The sequence below is a fragment of the Rutidosis leptorrhynchoides genome, chromosome 4 (assembly GCF_046630445.1).
Source record: "Rutidosis leptorrhynchoides isolate AG116_Rl617_1_P2 chromosome 4, CSIRO_AGI_Rlap_v1, whole genome shotgun sequence".
NCBI classification, from domain to species: domain Eukaryota; kingdom Viridiplantae; phylum Streptophyta; class Magnoliopsida; order Asterales; family Asteraceae; genus Rutidosis; species Rutidosis leptorrhynchoides.
The window spans coordinates 171,941,123-171,962,279 of record NC_092336.1 but is presented as its reverse complement, the minus strand read 5'-3'; the positions used below and the strand labels follow the sequence as shown (position 1 = coordinate 171,962,279).

At 30.9% G+C, this 21,157-nt stretch overlaps 1 protein-coding gene across 1 annotated transcript; it reads left to right on the top strand.

Annotated features, from left to right (window-relative positions):
• Nucleotides 1-16,229: 16,229 nt before the first annotated feature.
• LOC139840501 (probable protein phosphatase 2C 23) lies at nt 16,230-19,359 on the top strand. Its single transcript, XM_071830767.1, has 4 exons — nt 16,230-17,881; nt 17,987-18,100; nt 18,723-18,987; nt 19,075-19,359. The coding sequence occupies exons 1-4, from the start codon at nt 16,307-16,309 to the stop codon at nt 19,188-19,190; spliced, it is 2,070 nt and encodes a 689-aa protein (XP_071686868.1). The 5' UTR covers nt 16,230-16,306; the 3' UTR covers nt 19,191-19,359.
• The last annotated feature ends 1,798 nt before the right edge of the window (nt 19,360-21,157 follow it).

Here is a 21,157-nt window from a genome sequence, read left to right as displayed (position 1 = left end):
ATTGTCTATATGAAACCTATTTCAATTAATCAAGTCTTAACAAGTTTGATTGCTTAACATGTTGGAAACACTTAATCATGTAAATAACAATTTCATTTAATATATATATAAACATGGAAAAGTTCGGGTCACTACAATTTTGATCCTTGAAAACACTTGGATATGATGCACTAAATCATAAGCTTTGATTTAGACTTTTGATTTTAGGATTTAGGAAGAAGTAGGTGTTTTAGGGCTTATGTTGCTAAAAAGAGTAAGTGAAATGAACGATGAGGTGTATAAGTATTATTTGGTTTTCTTCATTGTGAGGAAACTCATTCCGTATAACACCTGGGTATTAATCAATTATCTGAAACACATTATACCTCATTAATCGGTCCTAACGGGGTCCAATTCACATAACGAAATATGTTATGTGACCCTTATCACAAAACGCACTTTTACCCATACACAAATAATTATATACACATAATTAGTTAATCACTAGCAATTCACACACAGAGGACTAAAAGGTCAATTCCAACTAGGCCCAGTTGAGGATGTTACAACACACAACTAAGTAAAGCCTACTATACTAATCTTTTTTGGTCAAAAGTTGTTTTTAATCATGTTATATATTAACTTTTTCACAGAATTAGCTGAAGTTATAAAGGAATCCACTATTGGAAAGGAGAAAAAAGAGGAATTTATAAAACAAATTTTCAACTACTACTTGAAAAGAATTGATGAATCACAACCACAAGGAAAGCAACTCATTCATCTTCGACATAAGAAAGGTGAACCAGCAAATGAGGATTCTGAGGAAATCAAAGACATAGAAATTGACACATCATCGCCTATAGACAGTTTACCAGGATATGAAGATTTTCATTCTCCAGACGCAACAATAATCCAAGAGTCGCAATTGACAAACCCGTTCACATTAGATAGTGAATCTGATGGAGAATATATCGACATACTTGTGGATGAACGTTCGATACGTTTTTAAACTACCAACTGAAGGAGAAGAAAGTAAAGAGGAAGAAGAAGAGGTGGATGTACCAATCATCTCCGCATACGATGACTTGATCGAATTCATTATAGGGCATAACGGAGACTTCGATATCATCATGGCCGCTATCCACGCATCAATGTTATCTTTTAATGATCCAGTAAAAACCTTGATAGAATCCAACGAAGCAGAAAACAGCCTTCGACTAGTAGAAAATTGTTTAAGCAACACCCAAAATTTGCTGAACAATATTAGTGCCCTCGTAACCGCTATCCGAAGTTTCATCATAGAAGGAGGAGAAAGAGAGTTGAGGACATTCAACAATGCGATTAGAGAGACAAGATTCTGCAGAGAACAGAAGGAGATCTATATTAATAGATTCCAAATAAAGACAAGTTGTCACACCCCCAAAATGGACCAGGCTTAATTGTGACCAATCATATCATAACACAGTTGTATAAGCGAGAATGACTCTAAATGAGACGTTTTATTTATTAAGTAAACAGCGGAAGCATTATTCAAAGTTTTACATCATAAGAGTACAGTAAATGGAAAATGTCTTAAACAAAATGATAAATATGAATGATGGACTCCATGCAAGCAGCAAAGCATACATCAATCATCTAGTAGCAAGTAGCAGCTAGCTCAATCATCACCTGAGACAAAACACGCTTAAAGTGTCAACCAAAAAGGTTGAGTGAAATTTAAAGGTTTATAAATAATATCCAAAGTTTTAGACCACAAGATTTAGTTTAAAGTTGATTGATATAGAAATATCAATCTAAAAGTGTTGCTGCATTTTGTAATATCGCTACTAAACAAGTTTACCCTATGACACCTTGTACTGTCAGTGTCGTGGAATCATTATTATGTAACCAAAGACCAACGGTCGAATGGTTAGAGACGTTACTCTCAATAGGCCTACTCACAATAATTAAGTTTGCATTTAAACGTAGCAATTAATGATATTACGGTAGGGATTTAGCATGAATCAAAGCATGACAGCATAGTTAACAATTTAGTACTTGTGTCTAAGCGTAAAACAGTTATAAAGCAAGCATGTGTCTCACCCCAAAAGTTATAAAACAGTTATGAAACAGTAAAAAGTGGGGCTATGAAGTTCACCTTAGTAGCACACGAAAGAATTGAACGGAAGGACGTGACCGAGATCTCAACCTAGAGATAGAACGTATGATCAGACATTGCCTAATAGACAATAGTATATAGTACTATATTGATAGTAATGGTTCACTAAAGAATTTCCATTTTCAGAAGGTTACTATTTATGGAAAGTTTCCACTTATAGTAATTTTCCAATTTTAGAAAGTTCGGGTTAATCTTTAGCAAGACGTTTTATAACTTTACTCAAACTTCGTTGCTATCAAATAAGTCAGGAATGACCAGATGTAACCGGGGGCCCAGGATTCTTGACCAGAATCTAAGTCATGGCATTCGAGATCCACAAGCTTACCCATAAATGGAAACCTAGACATCATTCACTTACGATCGTGACTAGCGATGAAGTTCACATGAATTATACATTATCTTTGATTAACCTTCACTTTAGGTGTATACACACAACGAATTATTAATGTACTTAATAATTATATATGTGATAATATAACCTAAGTTTTATTTAATATTTAGTTATTATACCTTAGTATATCTTATATATATTAAATATAATTACCTTTAAATAAATACCTAAATTACTTCAAAAATAATAGTGTTTTATTAATCGAACATTATTCAAAATGTCTAAATAATAAATTAATTATCTAAAAATTACATATATAATTTTTATAGTCTTAGTTAATCATATAGATTAGTATAAAAATTTAAGAAAACGTTTTTATTATATTTTTATATTTATTTTTGTTTTTACCCTTAATGTATTCACAAAACAATTTTAATTCTAAATAATTACTATATAAACCCAAATAATTATTTTTATAATTTTTATAAGTTTCTATCAGTCTAATAACCTGTAGAAAAATATTTAAAAAATATTTTTTTATTATTTTATATTTATTTTTAATTTACCTTCGAATTACATAATAATAGAGTTTAATTATATAATAAATACCAATTCGACCCAAGTAATTATTTTTATAATTTTTTCCGATCTATATAAGTTTTAAAAACTCAGAAAAAAATTATATATATTTTATTTTTGGTTAAAATTATTTATTACGAATTTTACATTATTTTTACGTTTAAACACTACATAATTCGTATTTAATTATAAATAATATTTCATAAATTATCAAAATTATTTTTATGCATCATAACACTTATAATACTAATTATAACATATAAACATAATTAATTCCGAATTTTACAAAGAATATACAATAAATATAAATATAAATGACAATATTGAAAAAATTAATAAAAATAGAAAGTACCTCAAATTTTCTTCAAGGTTTTGAGAGAATAACTTAAGTTTTTGTGTTTGGCAAGAAAAAATGAATGAGGAGCCATGTATTTATAGGTAAAAAATGGTTGGTGAAAAGAAAAAAAATAATAAAATAAAGGTGCTAATTTTGACAAAATAATAAAAACATGTTAAAAATGTTTTTAATAAGTTTTTGTTTTTGAAAATATTTAGTCAAAATTCATGGGCTCATTATTTAATTTATTAAAAAAAATCTTATTTCTTTTTATTTTTATTTTTTTTATAAGCTAAAAATATATATAATGATTAAAATAACTTATCATTTAATTAATAATTATGTTACATATAGTTTTAAATATAATACGCATTAATATTAACTAAAGTTATTTTATATAATTAGTGTAAACTTTAGTTAACAGAACGTGTCAACTAAAAATAAATATTTGATCAACGTCGAATTTAATTATATATTACGTATGGATAACAACCCTATAGTCAAATTAGTCAATTCAGGTATGGAAATATGAGGGTTGTTATAGTACCTACCCGTTAAAAGAAATTTCGTCCCGAAATTTAGTTGTTGCCATTAATCGGTGTTGTTCGTACATAGACGAGGATATTTACGTTTTATTTTGTTTTCACGTTCCCAGGTATGCTCGGGGCGTTGCGTGAATTCCAACGGATAGAATATTGTTCTGTTTCAAGAATTAAAATCATACATACCATAATTTCTACAAGTTCTTCTACGAAGTGCATTTTATTATTAATGCGGAGATCATTCAAAATGATGATGTTATACAAGTCATTTCAGTAAATTGGATATATAAAATGTGTTATGAATAATATCGAGCTCATTTAAACCTTGAGCGTTTATGCCACAATGTTAGGGTAGACAAAACAGAGAGTAGTTCATGAAAATTATAGTCATGAAGTTTGATAGAGATCATCATTTTTTACAATAAGAATATTGTAATGATGAATATAAGTTGAAGAATAAAGTTTTATCACTATTGAATAATATGGATAGAACGATTCGATTATAGAAAGAGTATAAACGAAGCTATCGTAAAAGAGTGAATGAGTAAATTAAATGTTCGCCTTAACTTTTGACGTAGTCACGATTGATTTCCGGAATTCAAGGGATTAAAGGAAATCTTCGTAATCTATAAGATTTGATTATCCGGTATTTACGGAATTTTGGGATTTCTTTGATTAAATGCGATGAATAGCCTCGATTGCTGTGTTTGGAAATTTTGCTATAAATTAGCTTCTTCCGTTTCATTATCTTCACCACTTCTATACTTTCTTCCTAGATTCATACTTCCAAAAGATTTGTTAATATGCTCAATCCCGTATTGATATTTGTTATTATATTGACCATATATGCAGTCATGCTTCTTTTTCTTTTACCACCAGAGGAATCTGTTTACTTCTACTATGCTCTTGGGGTTATAGTGTTTTTAATTCTCCCGTGTCTTTATGTTGCTATACGCATTGATATACACGATTTGTAATTTCTGTGTTGTTATCGGGCTTTGTATTTTCCCTTATATGTCGGAGCTCTTTACCTTTTTATTCTGCTCTTGACTCTAAGTTAAGCGAGTAATGGTCCAGAATTTGTAGGTATGAAGTTTCGAATGAACCTAATGTTCTAAGCGTAATATCACGATTTGATTTGGTAAATTACCAGAATTACTGAGGATAGAACTATCAAGAATATACATTCTTGATATGTTCAGAGATTAAGTAGAATGTAAGAGTCGTGTAACATGGCAAATAATGATTATAAAGTCTATGAATCATCATCTTCCATTAAAAATTTAGCATGACTTACTGTAATATAATCACGTTGGCCTGACGTCATTATATTATACTAACTCATGCTTCAATTTCCAACATTTCTTCAAAACATTTATAATTTAAACTTGAATTTTACTGAATATAGAAACTAAAATAGTTTCCTTTATAAAGATATCGCAAAGAGATACTTAATTGCGGACAAGAATCGTTATGAAAATATCTTCAGAAATATAGAGGATATTTATAACGACATTTTGGAATTTCTAAGTTCGAAGGTTGATGAAGAAAAATTTTCTGCAAGCTTTTAACATAACTTCGGAGCAAGATATTCTCTAAAGATTTCATCGGATCCAGAATTACCTGGATTCTTTGAATATAGGGTTTGGTCCTTGTATTTTTCCTTGGTCTCCTCCATGGTTAGCTCAATCTGTTTTTCAGTTTCAAATTTTCTTTTGAGCTTTTCCAACGTACCATTCTTTATTATCAAACTTTTGGCCATTGAGACCATCTACAATTTTGCTGTTTCCTCTGCATTTAATGCAGTCATATTTGATTCATCGGTTATCAATTCGAGATGGTTTCAAGAAATTTCATTTTTAGATGATTAAACGCTGATTGTAATCGTCAACGGTTCTAATGGTTGATGAATAGGCGTTGTTGATTTCAAAAGTAATGAACGATAATTTCGGTGGTTTGATGTGATAATTCATCATAGAATACGAATGAATATAATTCATGAATGTAGTGATCTTTAGGAAGATTACACTTGCTAAAGCTTTACTTGGATTCCGATATGTCCAAATCAGAATAGGTAATTAAATTTGTATGAAAATGGTTGTTCTTTAGTGAACGGATACATATGTGGATGTAAGTAGTATAGTTACTAATTATTGAATCAGAATTTGAAGAATGTACAATGTAAGATATTGATGTGAGATATAAATATTTCTCTGGTTTTACCTACCCGTTAAAATATTTTCACAATTAACAGTTTGTACAAAAGGATTTTTAATTACAATCTTTATGAAGATATACGTTCATATATGTATTCTTCACGTATAATATAGATTTAATGAGTTAATATACTATTAAAATCATTTGATTTGCGGTTGAAGCAAGAATAAATAATCTTCAAAACTTGAGAGATTACATAATCATCGCAGAATCTTTCTTTAATGAAGTTATGAATCAATACTCCATCGTTCATTGTTATTGATATACCTCGGTATATGATGTTGATGCTCGTGGAATTCTTGTGAAATTCACAAGGCACGAATGATGTTTTCTAAAGAGTTTTGAGTACATCGAAAATGAAAGTGTAAAACCAAACATGTATTTGAATAATACACTTAGTTTATTATGAAATGGAGTTTATTGTGATGAAGCAGTGATTAACGAGGAATGTATATCATAGCATATTAGTGATATGAATTAACCAAGTAGTACATACTATTTAAGATTCACACGTAATAGCTTAATACGAAAAGATTTATTATTGTTCCAAACCATATATATATATATATATATATATATATATATATATATATATATATATATATATATATATATATATATATATATATATATATATATATATATATTTATATATATAAAGTATACATATATAATTTTCAGGAAGAATGAGTCAATACATCTTAACTCATTATTACTAATATTCCTTGGTATCTATGGGGCGTATGATGTTGATATCCGAGGTACAGATTATGGTGTTTGTTATTGGTGAAGCTGATGTTGTTGGTGGTGATGCTGTTGGTACTGGTGGTGATGCTGGTTATGCTGCTGGTGCTGCTGCTGGTGCTCGTAGGTTTCGCACCATATTCTCCAGAGCCACCACTCGAGCGCGAAGCTCGTTGACTTCTTCTATTATTCCGGGGTGATTGGCGGTTCGGACAAGTGGATGAATAAGATCTAGAATTTTAGATATTATATATTCGTGACTGGATACCCTGGAAATGAGGGTGAAAATAGTGTTCCGAACGGGTTCGCCGATAAGTGCTTCAGGTTCTTCACCAAGAGGTGAATTCGGTTGGTGGAAGGGATCACCTTCTTCTTGTCTCCATTGATTAAGTTTACTACGAACCCATCCCCAATTCATCCAAAATAGATGATGACTAATTGGTTGGTTCATTCTGGTTACGCTGCCATTAGAGCTCGAGGAGTTCGAGGAATCATGTGAGAAATCCATATTATCTGATCGGAATAAGGGTTTTTGTTATGAGATGAGTGTTGAATATTGAATGATATATTTGTCTTCTTGATATACGTATATATAGCAAAAATATTTCCGTAATTTACGGAGGAAATTTAGGAAAAGTGTTAGACAAAGTTTATTAAGATAGATATGATAAGATATAATAAGATATGATGTGTCTATAATCCAATAATAGCAGTATGACGTGTCGAGATCATAAAATGATAAGTATGTAATCTGATAATCTTTCGATTAAAGACTTTCAATTCGTAATGGCCTATTCAGGTCTAGGGGCTTGAGCTATAGGATCCTTTAAATCGGTAATCCAAACCCTTCCATTCTAGAGTTTCGTAGACGCCATCCGTCAAGAAAATTCAATAACGAGAAATAAAAGGTATAAAAGTAATGAATATGAGTAGTGATGACATTATAATGTCTTTGAGATTCTCGATAACTAAATGACATTTTTTGGTTCGCAAACTGATGCATAAAGGCATAAAGCATATAGGTACGTGATATAACAGGGAGTTATATACGTTTGAGTATGAATAGTAATAAATATAGGAGTTTCAAAAATTCATGGATAATATTTCATGTAATACATATGTAATACACAAAACCATGATAAATGACATAGGAATGTCGAGAACGGTGTCGCATTTAAATGTGGTGGCGGAATTGAATAGTACTTAGGAGAATGAGCAGAGTTCTTAGATTGGCTCGGAATTCTAAGATAAGTAAAGTTTCTAAAGTATAGTGTAGCATTTAACAGTTAAAGGCAACAATTAAAGGCACTATAGTCAAAGGAAGTTGTAGTCCTACATTGCTAAGGTACCTAATTGTATAAGGCACACATAAGATGCAATCCTGGTTCTCTACAACAACCTGCTCTGATACCAATCTGTCACACCCCCAAAATGGACCAGGGGTAATTGTGACCAATCATATCATAACACAGTTGTATAAGCGAGAACGACTCTAAATGAGACGTTTTATTTATTAAATAAACAGCGGAAGCATTATTCAAAGTTTTACATCATAAGAGTACAGTAAATGGAAAATGTCTTAAACAAAATGATAAATATGAATGATGGACTCCATGCAAGCAGCAAAGCATACATCAATCATCTAGTAGCAAGTAGCAGCTAGCTCAATCATCACCTGAGACAAAACACGCTTAAAGTGTCAACCAAAAAGGTTGAGTGAAATTCATAGGTTTATAAATAATATCCAAAGTTTTAGACCACAAGATTTAGTTTAAAGTTGATTGATATAGAAATATCAATCTAAAAGTGTTGCTGCATTTTGTAATATCGCTACTAAACAAGTTTACCCTATGACACCTTGTACTGTCAGTGTCGTGGAATCATTATTATGTAACCAAAGACCAACGGTCGAATGGTTAGAGACGTTACTCTCAATAGGCCTACTCACAATAATTAAGTTTGCATTTAAACGTAGCAATTAATGATATTACGGTAGGGATTTAGCATGAATCAAAGCATGACAGCATAGTTAACAATTTAGTACTTGTGTCTAAGCGTAAAACAGTTATAAAGCAAGCATGTGTCTCACCCCAAAAGTTATAAAACAGTTATGAAACAGTGAAAAGTGGGGCTATGAAGTTCACCTTAGTAGCACACGAAAGAATTGAAAGGAAGGACGTGACCGAGATCTCAACCTAGAGATAGAACGTATGATCAGACATTGCCTAACAGACAATAGTATATAGTACTATATTGATAGTAATGGTTCACTAAAGAATTTCCATTTTCAGAAGGTTACTATTTATGGAAAGTTTCCACTTATAGTAATTTTCCAATTTTAGAAAGTTCGGGTTAATCTTTAGCAAGACGTTGTATAACTTTACTCAAACTTCGTTGCTATCAAATAAGTCAGGAATGACCAGATGTAACCGGGGGCCCAGGATTCTTGACCAGAATCTAAGTCATGGCATTCGAGATCCACAAGCTTACCCATAAATGGCAACCTAGACATCATTCACTTATGACCGTGAGTAGCGATGAAGTTCACATGAATTATACATTATCTTTGATTAACCTTCACTTTAGGTGTATACACACAACGAATTATTAATGTACTTAATAATTATATATGTGATAATATAACCTAAGTTTTATTTAATATTTAGTTATTATACCTTAGTATGTCTTATATATATTAAATATAATTACCTTTAAATAAATACCTAAATTACTTCAAAAATAATAGTGTTTTATTAATCGAACATTATTCAAAAATGTCTAAATAATAAATTAAGTATCTAAAAATTACATACATAATTTTTATAGTCTTAGTTAATCATATAGATTAGTAGAAAAATTTAAGAAAACGTTTTTATTATATTTTTGTATTTATTTTTGTTTTTACCCTTAATGTATTCACAAAACAATTTTAATTCTACATAATTACTAAATAAACCCAAATAATTATTTTTATAATTTTTATAAGTTTCTATCAGTCTAATAACCTCTAAAAAAATATTTAAAAATTGTTTTTTTTTATTTTTTTATATTTATTCTTAATTTACCTTCGAATTACATAATAATAGGGTTTAATTATAGAATAAATACCAATTCGACCCAAGTAATTATTTTTATAATTTTTTCAGATCTATATAAGTTTTAAAAACTCAGAAAAAAATTATATATATTTTATTTTTGGTTAAGAGTATTTATTACGAATTTTACATTATTTTTACGTTTAAACACTACATAATTCGTATTTAATTATAAATAATATTCCATAAATTATCAAAATTATTTTTATGCATCATAACACTTATAATACTAATTATAACATATAAACATAATTAATTTCGAATTTTACAAAGAATATACAATAAATATAAATATAAATGACAATATTGAAAAAATTAATAAAAATAGAAATTACCTCAAATTTTCTTCAAGGTTTTGAGAGAATAACTTAAGTTTTTGTGTTTGGCAAGAAAAAATGAATGAGGAGCCATGTATTTATAGGTAAAAAATGGTTGGTGAAAAGAAAAAATAAAATAAAATAAAGGTGCAAATTTTGACAAAATAATAAAAATATGTTAAAAATGTTTTTAATAAGTTTTTGTTTTTGAAAATATTTAGTCAAAATTCATGGGCTCATTATTTAATTTATTAAAAAAAATCTTATTTCTTTTTATTTTTATTTTTTTATAAGCTAAAAATATATATAATGATTAAAATAACTTATCATTTAATTAATAATTATGTTACATATAATTTTAAATATAATACGCATTAATATTAACTAAAGTTATTTTATATAATTAGTGTAAACTTTAGTTAACAGAACGTGTCAACTAAAAATAAATATTTGATCAACGTCGAATTTAATTATATATTACGTATGGATAACAACCCTATAGTCAAATTAGTCAATTCAGGTATGGAAATATGAGGGTTGTTATACAAGTTATCTCGTGCGAAAAATCACAACAAAATAATGTCAATAAATAAACTCATATGTTATTGCCGGACAGTCAAGATTGAATGTAAACATTGATATGGATATATAATGGAACATAAAAAAGATATTTCATTAATAAAGATATCAGTTACATAATGGATAAAAAGAAAAATCAAAATGAAAAGCCAAGTATTTGCAGAGTAAAGGAGGCCTCAACAGTACAAATCTCCTCAAACACGAGAAATTTAATTTCTCGGAGTGCTTTTTGAGAATCCATAAGTTGATTGTGGGCGTCAAAGTTAATGGTTTCAGCAATATCCGGATGAAGTAGGGTGGTAGGGTCTACACGATGTTCTTGGAAAAGCAGAATCGTTTGCAAAATACACATCTCTGAAGAATCCTTCACGTGTGCACTGAAAGGACCAGTTATACGTTTAGACTTCAAAACCTTCATCACAACAACATGCACCTAGCCTTTAACTTATCCAATTCGGCAAAGAGGGCTGCAATTTCTGTTCCAAGCCCTTCACCTTTTCTCTTGCAGTACGTGCAGCAACCTCTACATCTTTCTCCTTTTTCTACAATTGCCTATGAAGGTCGGCATCACGGTCCTACGAAGATATTAGCTTATTCTGGCTAGAAGCAAGCTTGGCAGCAACAACATTTTCATCTTCTTTTTCACGGAGTAACCCGTCGAGAAGAGCAGAACCACTCACAACGTGAGCATACAGACGGGCAATCCTGGCATCTTTTTGGGGCATATCCCAGAAAGCCTCAGAAAGAGCTGGAGAAGCAAACTTTTAAAGCCGGCGTCTGTGACCTGCATAGCCAATTTCAATCCGGGTGAAGGCTTGAAGGAAGTCCTCAGAAGGAAGAGGGAAATACTTATCAAGATCAATATGATGAGTGGAATAGTCATCAGAAATGTGATTGCCTTCAGCATTCGGATCTGCATCAGCATAAGGACGGATTACTAAAACGTTCAATAAAGAAAGAGTGGAAAGAATTAAAAAATCCGTTTTAAAACAGCAAATAAGCAGACAAGAGGCATTACGTTTTCTTTTCTTCAGAGGGTCCTCGAAAACAATCCCCGTTCGTTTCCGCTTCGTGATAATGGATGGAGGTGAAGAATTGTTAGAAATTGTAACTATGGGGTTAATCTATGGCAAAGTTTTGTTCAATACTATCGAAATTAATTTAAAATCTAAACCATTCTTATGTTTTGGTTATTAGTTCCTACTCTGTATTCGAGATCAGGGGAGACCTGTGGGAAATATGGTGATCGACCGCTCGGGGTCCATGGTTTTCAGGGGCCCAAGTTCTTTTATATATAAACATAATCGGAGATTTGAGAAACATAATAACTAGAGAAACACAACTGAGGCATCGAAGACGAAGCACAATATGCCTAAAACAACAATCAAAGACCCCCGAAAAAGAAGAAATTAATGTCCGCTAACATTTTAGCAAGGTTCAAATAGTTTTTATTAAATGCTTATATAAAATTCCTTATAGTTTGAGGGCCTTTTTAAATAACTTATATTATTTGTTACGATTCAAACAGTTTTTTTTATCTCGTTGTAAATATTTAAATTTTTGGGACCAACCTTTTTTGAGATATAGTCGGATCAAGGAATTTGAGACACACTATTACTAAAAATTTTGTTATTTTATTTGTTTTGACATGAAAAAGTGGTAGTAGAATAGTCATACGTGTAAAGTTGACCATGAATTTTATCATTATAATTAAAAAGTCCAACATTACATTTTGTTCATGATCCAACGGCCATCCTGGCTCACTTTCACACGCTAATGAAACAACTACACTAATGTATGGTTTGACATTTTCATAAAAAAAAACCATTCACACAACATCCTTCGCGAGTGTTTTACACTTTCAACACGCACTAATTAATTATTAATTTATTTATTTAAATACTAAATAGGGTAATCGGTTATTCATTTTGATTGGTAGCTAATGACGGTGCATCCATTTCATATATTCATATTTCACAATTAAATGGCTTTCATATATTTGTTCACCCAACCTTACACAACATACTAATTAAGCATTGCGGAGTATTATTTTAACTAAATTTTTCTAGAAATGGAGTAAGTGGTGAAAGAACAAACCTGTTTTCGGAACAAGAGAGTCGAGCTTTGCGAAATACATGACTACATACAAATCACCAATCCTTGCTTCTTAATGGATCAAGATTCTCTCCGGTAATTTGATGAAGTTTTTCCATGTGATTGTTGATTATAATGGATCAAGATTCTCTCCGATAATTTAACCTATCAAGTTATATTTTAGACATAAATAAATGTAATAATAAAATAAATAAATATAAATAATTAGTAGCCCTACTTTGTCTCCTCACTAAATTCATAACATGACCCATCATATTATATTAGGGATGACAATGGATGTTCCATTCATGGACCACCCGATATGATTAATATATAATGGATATGGATGATTTAAATTGACGATTAACAGATATGAATATGGATGATCTTAATATTTCGTGTATCGGATATGGATGATAACTTATAATTCACGGATAAATTAATTATCACCCGAAATACATCTATATAAATATATACTTACTAAAATATAAGCATATGCATCTACATATTTATATACATATACATATAAGCTACAGATTCTTAAATTATTAACAAAAATAAGAGTTGTGATAGTCGCAATTATTATATTGTTACTAACAATATTCAAAATTACGTATTTAAATTAGTTTAAACTTACATTTACTTATATTATAATGTATTTTCCTCATTTTAATTCACAATCGGCGAAAAATTACAATCAAAATATGTGTAACAAATTATAAACATAAAGATTAAATATTTACATTTGTTATAATCTATATTAAAGTGATAAAATCGTCGTTAAATTAACATTTCATTTGATATCCAACGGATATTCATTAACCCGTTTAATCCATCGGATATGGATATGAACGGATGAACTGAAATCAAATTAATATGAATATGGATATGGATGAGAAAAATTAAAGGGATATGGGTGTGAAAATTGTATCATCTAATTCATATCCGATCCATTGTCATCTCTGGTAACAGGAGAGGATCCCAATCCGATTATAATAAGGTTTTGTTTTTTGTAAAAAAATAACTAAATACTTATAAAGTTATAAATTCATGCCATTTTTTGAGATAACGCTAGTTAATTTTTTCCCGTTAAGTTATCGCATGTTCACAACACGTGAGGGTATTATAGTCATTCAACGTTATTATATTATTATCTTGAAAAAAATAGCTTTTTCAGTCCAATATAACTATTACAATTTCCTTTTGTTTAATTCAACTGTATCAAAGCTTGAATAACAGTTAACTCCATCGCCTTTACAATTCTTTTTTTTTTGCCTTTACAATTCTTAAAACCCAGAACATCGATACGTTCATTTCAACTTGTAAATTTAAAGAAACCAAACCTCATTAGTTTGTCAATTTACTTAAAAGAAATAATATAAATATGTTAATATGAAACCATAAAGCAATTCAATTAGCATAAAGCATTTAAGATAACTAATACTATAAAATGATTAAATGATTAAATCAAACGAACTACGAAAACGATTAAATGCAAAGTTGTAATTGTTAAATGCGAATCTATAGAATTACAAATAACTAATACTCCGTATTAATTTGAATTTACATAAAAGTCGAAGAAGAAAAAAAACAATTAGGAGAACGGACAATAGCAATTGTAATCAGGAATATGAAAGCTCGTCATGTTCCTCCCCTGATATTACACTCAAAATTGACCCTTTATATGTATATATCAAAGTTGATAGCCGTGGCAATGATGGTTTTGAAGGCCGGTGGCAACGGTGGTTTCGAAGGCCGGTGGCAACGGTGGTTAGACGGCCGGTGGCAACTATATCTTAAATGATCGTGTTCTTCTCTCTTACCGGTCATCGTCGCCGGAATCTACGATTTTGCATCGTTTTTTGCTCTAGATTTGATATCTGAAATGCTTTATGTTATTTGAATTGCTGTATGGTTTCATATTTACATATTTATATTTATTTTATATATTTTAAGTAAATTGACAAACGAATGAGGTTTGGTTTCTTTAATTTTACAAGTTGAAATGAACGTATCAATGTCCTGAGTTTTAAGAACTGTAAAGGCGATGGAGTTGTGTTATTCAAGTGTTGATACAGTTGAATTAATTAAAATGCAATTGTAAAAGTTATAATGAATTGAAAAAATTATTTTATTTTTTTCAAGATTATAACATAATAGCATTGAAGGACTAAAATACCCTTACGTGCTATGCACATGCGATAACTTAACGGTTAAAAATTAACTAGTGTTATCTCTAAGGTCATCCGTGAGATATCTTGATAGTTTGGGGGTCAACGAAGTCAAAAATAAAGTTTAAGGTCACCTAGGACGTTTGGTACAAAGTTGAAGGATCAACGACGAAATTTTGTCTTTTATTGTATATATATATACATTTGAGCAAAAGTGGGTTACCATTGATGAATAGTAGCCAACTTACATGCTTAGATAATTGTACGTTTCGCTTAAATCGTCGTATCCACTAGCACTATTTACTAACAAATGTCAAACACCCCAAACTTCAAGGGCTAAAGTGAAACTTACATATTTCTAAATAAAAAAACTCACCTAAATCTTCAACGGACCACATGTTCTCGCTCGCCACGCATTAAATTTTTCCGAAACCACGGTTCAACTCGAAATAATTTTACGAACACAACGCAACTACTTATACGCAAAATGGATACTTTTCAAAAAACGTTAAATATATCAAACTATTTTCATACACATTGTTTTTTTAATATTATGTTCCCTTAGTGTCCATTATGTTCTTTCGCTGGAAAGCACGTGGCTCATTACTAGTTTATATACATGGAATAAAGAGAGAAGATTTTTGAACTACATATAATCTACAGTGACACACCTTACTGCCAGACGGTGACATGCACGCGCCGTCCATGCAAGTGGCAGCGTATTAACGTTTGATTCCAAACTGTTAATCCAAACCTATCCCCTTCCATTTGTCAACCATCTTTATAGTATTATTTTGAAAAGAGAACCAAAAGTCAACTTTCATCTTTCATAACAGCAATGAATGTAAATACCACTATTATCATGAATTCATGATCACATATCATATCGTATTTTTTATTTTATTTAAAATTCATTCAATTCAATATTCAATATTTAATATTCAATTTCAATTCAATATTCAATATTTTAAAATAATGATACAAAAAGTAAATGCCTTAAAAGCTTCTTGTTTATCATTTCAAATATCTCCGCCCCAAAAGTCAACTCTTTTGTTCTCTGTCCCTCTTATACTCTTTAATTTTATCAATTCCTACTAAAAGCACAAAATACAATCTAAATTTGAATCCTTGAATTACAAAAACAATTTATACTTTCTTCATCTATGGGAAATGGGGTTGGGAAATTAACAATTTGTTTCACCGGAAAGGATGTCGTTCGCCGGAAAAACCAAATTCCGGTTGTAATTTCCGACCCATTAGATGATTTGGGGCATTCTTTTTGTTACGTTAGGCCCGATCAAACTTACATATCATCATCCAAAGTTCATTCCGCCGATGAAACAACAACTTTCCGATTAATCTCCGGCGCCGCCGTGTCCGCCAACACCGCCACCCCACTTTCAACATCCCTTCAAGATTTCTATTCATACAACACAATTGAGAATAAAGCTTCAGCTTTTGAAAGCTCAACATCGTTTGCATCAATCCCACTTCAACCTTTACCTCGAAATAGTATAAATTCAGGTCCTTTGTTATATTCGGGTCAAATTCCTTATTCGGGTCCTATTGAAAGAGGGTTCCTTTCTGGTCCAATTGAACGTGGGTTTCAATCGGGTCCTCTTTTTTCTGAAAAGGGTGTTCACGAACAGTTTCAGAGAAGCTTTTCACAAGCGGGTTATGGTTATAAATCAAGATCAAGTAAAGGGTCTTTAATAAGGGTTATACAAAGAGTAATTTCAAGAACTTTTGTTACACAAGGGCAAAATTCAACCGTTACCCCTGTTATTAAGAGTGTTGGTTCTTTGAATTCTGTTGAGAAAAACAATGAATTGACAATTAGTAGTGCTAATTTGAGTAGTGAAAGTAGTTTTCTTGATGATGATGATGAAGGATTTAGTCAAAGTCAAAACCTTGAATGGGCTCAAGGTAAAGCTGGTGAAGATAGAGTACATGTTGTGGTTTCTGAAGAACATGGATGGGTTTTTGTTGGGATTTATGATGGATTTAATGGTCCTGATGCTCCTGATTTTTTGTTGTCAAATTTGTATCAATTTGTTCATAAAGAGCTTAAAGGTTTGTTATGGGATGATGATAATAACAAACTTAATTCATCAAAATCCAATTCAAGTTCATCTGTTCAATCTTTGGAATCTCTTGACAGTCATGTTGATGATCATACTGAAAAATATCGGTTTTATGACTTACAAGAAAATTACCCATCTGGAACTCAGGATTTTAAGAATTCAAGGAGAAAAAAGAGCAAGAATTCAAAGTTTAGGCATCGAGTATCCGAGAATCAAAGATGGTGGAAGTGCGAATTCGATCGTGAAAGATTAGAATTGGATCGAAGACTAAAAGAGTATTCGAATTCAAACGGGTCGGATTCAACCAATCATTCGGAGGTTTTAAAAGCGTTATCTCGCGGGCTTAAGAAAACCGAAGAGTCCTTTTTAGATATTGCAGACCAAATGCTTGATGAAAATCCTGAATTAGCTTTAATGGGTTCTTGTGTTCTTGTTATGTTAATGAAAGGGGAAGATGTTTATGTGATGAATGTAGGTGATAGTCGTGCGGTTTTAGCTCAAAAACCCGAGCCTGATCTATGGAGACAAGATCTTGAAAGGATAAATGAAGAAACTTTAAATGATCTTGAGGTTTCAGATACCGATAATGGATGTATAAACCCGAGCTTAACTGCTTGTCAACTTAGCATCGATCATAGTACTTCAACTGAAGAGGTAAAAAAAACAATGCAACTTAAGTCATAATAATAATTCATATATATCAAATGTTAAAATGATCTCACTGTTCTTATAATATTCATTTAAATTTAAATTTTGTAGGAAGTTCAAAGAATTAAAAGTGAACACGCAGATGATCCTTGTGCAGTGACGAATGATCGTGTTAAAGGCTCGCTAAAAGTCACTCGAGCTTTTGGTGCTGGTTTTCTCAAACAGGTAATTTGATCAATGCTCATGATTAACATTAAAACATAGAGTTTGAAAGATTAGTTTTGCTAACCAAAATGCTAGTTACACAATCTCAGTTTGTTTAGGGATTGTTTACTTTTTTTTATGTATTAAGTCTCGTTTCCATTTGCTTCTTAATCTTAATCTTAATCTGAAGAGGTGTCTGGTTCTACCTCTCCTAGAAACCGTACAATTTTCAGATTAAGTGACAAAGAACAACAATTTTACTTATTGAATTAAAAGTTGTACAGAAATAGATCATAGATCATTAAGTTGAAAGTAAACTAAAAGTTACAAGGTTTTTCCTGCCCGGATGGCAGAAATTTTTAACTCTGTTGTACGTGGCCCCAAAATTTGAACTTTCTACCTTTCACATGAAGTTTAGGGCCCCAACCACTAAGCTATCTTGGGATTAAAAAAAATGTTTCAGGTCGAACCAAAAAGGACTTGATATTACAAAGTTACTTTTCTACACAACCCATATGAACTGCCCATTTTGCCACTTCAACATAATACCATTTAAATGCGTAAATATCTCTATTAAACCGTCCGTTTTTCTTGTATCTATAATCTATAATACTGAAAGTCTTGTTTCTTTACGTTACTTCAGCCTAAATGGAACAATGCACTACTTGAAATGTTTCAAATTGACTATCTTGGAACTTCACCATACATAAATTGTGTCCCATATCTTCACCATCACAAATTAGGCGTTAGAGACCGATTCTTGATATTATCATCAGACGGGTTATATCAATACTTCACTAATGAAGAAGCGGTTTCTGAAGTCGAGCTCTTTATTCAATGGTCACCCGATGGTGATCCAGCTCAGCATTTAGTTGAGGAGGTTCTTTTTCGTGCAGCAAAGAAAGCAGGTACTAATTAAAACCGTTCAAACAAAAAGTTATTAATTATATAAAAAATAAAAAACATGTAATGACGTTTTTTATTTTATTTTTTAGGTATGGATTTTCATGAGTTGCTGGAAATACCACAAGGGGATCGTAGGCGTTATCATGATGATGTTTCGATTATTGTTATTTCACTCGAAGGAAGGATTTGGAGGTCGTGTGTGTAAGTAAACAGTAAAAACTACGACAACTACATTATGTATACAGAGGAAAATTCAGATCGCTTGCTCGAATTTTTTGATATTTTCTTTTCATTAATTTTTGAGAAAAACATGTTTACTTGTGATGGTGCTAAAACTTTGCCCCATGTTGATCAATACAAATATTTCATACAAACAAATTATAGATAACATTTTTAGTTTATAATTGATCCTGTTTAATTTATTTAATTTTACTGTACCAGATAATGATATTCTACAAGACTACAAGTACAACTATTACTTCAAATTAGGTTTAGTCAAAATGTGATGTCGAAGAAAAGTCAAAAGACTTTAACTAGGATTAGTGGCTTTTAAACTAAAAAGTCAAACTTTTTGAGTCTTTACCGTTAAAGAGCACATGTTACACATAAACTGATACAATGTGCTCATTAACAAAAAGTTAGTTAGCTTTCGATCTACAGACTACAAATGATCAATGCTACAGTTAAGTCTTATTTTCGGTCATTTAGTGTTACTAGTTTGACTTAAACCGACGAACCAGTAAACGACACGTTGGTTTATATGACTCCACGAATTCGTTCAAAATTTAATGTTGAGTCCAATTATAATCACACATCGTTTCTTATCTATAGTCATCTTGCTTCCAACTTCCAACCAAATTATGAGATTTTAAGGAGGGATAGTAAATGCAAAATGTAGTTGAGAGTTATTAATTGAACCAATATTTTCAGGTACTCATTTGGTGCAATGGAAATGCAGTTCCCTACTTGTGTTGGTGTCACATTTCAAACCACAACTTTCTTATTTTCATGACTCCAATCACAACTAATTTAGTGCGTCGATGAAACTTCTACTCTCGTTTTAAGAATCTGACAGTTACGGCGTTCACAAGTAATTTAGTGCGTCGATGAAACTTCTACTTTTCGTTTTAAGAATCTGACATTACGACTTTTAGACATTAAAATGAGAGTAGAAATAAAACAAAAAAAAACTTTGAGCATACCTCAAATCTTGTTTTTCCCCCTTAATTGGAAAATTCATCTCTTCAATTGTCACAAGTCCAAAAAAATTAACTTGAATGAGAAAAGAGCGATTTTCAAGTTTTTATTTTATTTTATGAAATAAATACTTTGTAGTAATAGGTAATAGTAACCCAACGACTACTTCAATATGTTTACATTTTTTTTTTTTTTTTTTTGACTAAAATAACGAAGCCTCTATAATGACACTTTCAATAAAAGGAAGTGTCAAAACTGAGAAATACAAAGGCATACTGACAAGCCTCTAAACTAGAAACCCGACCACTAGAAACTTAAGCGATATCTAAAATAGAGGCTTGCCGAACTCATGAGAAACAACAAAAGAATGAATCCGCGAGACAAACTAAACCCTAACCACAACAAAGTCAAACTCAAATTGGTGTACTTAAGTGCATTAGGTATTAATATTTTCAGTAGGTATTAATTTTCTCCCTTTTCATTCGATAATTCAATGCAATAGTGTAAATTGGATTTACTAGCTGACTACGTTGGTATATATATACTTAATGCATAATTATGATGACTATAAATGCATAATTATACGGAGTAATTAATTTATCAAAATCAATTTTGTGTTAAGTACTTGTATGCACTATTCTAATAAAACCACTATTACTTCCCATTACTCCCTAATTATTCCATTTTAAGAAGAGTCCGTTTTATTTTTCAAAATTTGTCTAATTAAAGTTAAACGGGTTAAATGAGTCAAATTGGATTTGATGATCCCGTTAAAATCAAAATTTGTTAATATTTTAATATGATTTTAAATTAGAATTTTAGTTTCTGTTAACAAAATAATAGAATTTTGACAATTATGTTAAAACTAGTTTTCGAACCCTCGCTTCGCGCCAGGGGTTCGGTTTTCAATGTATTTTATTGTATTTAGTTTATAAAATTATTTCGTGGCTCACGTTGATGTCGTTGAAGCGCAAC

Coding starts and splice junctions, on each gene's coding strand:
- LOC139840501 (XM_071830767.1), top strand. CDS start 16,307: ATGGGAAATGGGGTTGGGAAATTAACAATTTGTTTCACCGGAAAGGAT. Junction 17,882..17,986: donor ATAGTACTTCAACTGAAGAG/GTAAAAAAAACA, acceptor TAAATTTTGTAG/GAAGTTCAAAGAATTAAAAG. Junction 18,101..18,722: donor GTGCTGGTTTTCTCAAACAG/GTAATTTGATCA, acceptor ACGTTACTTCAG/CCTAAATGGAACAATGCACT.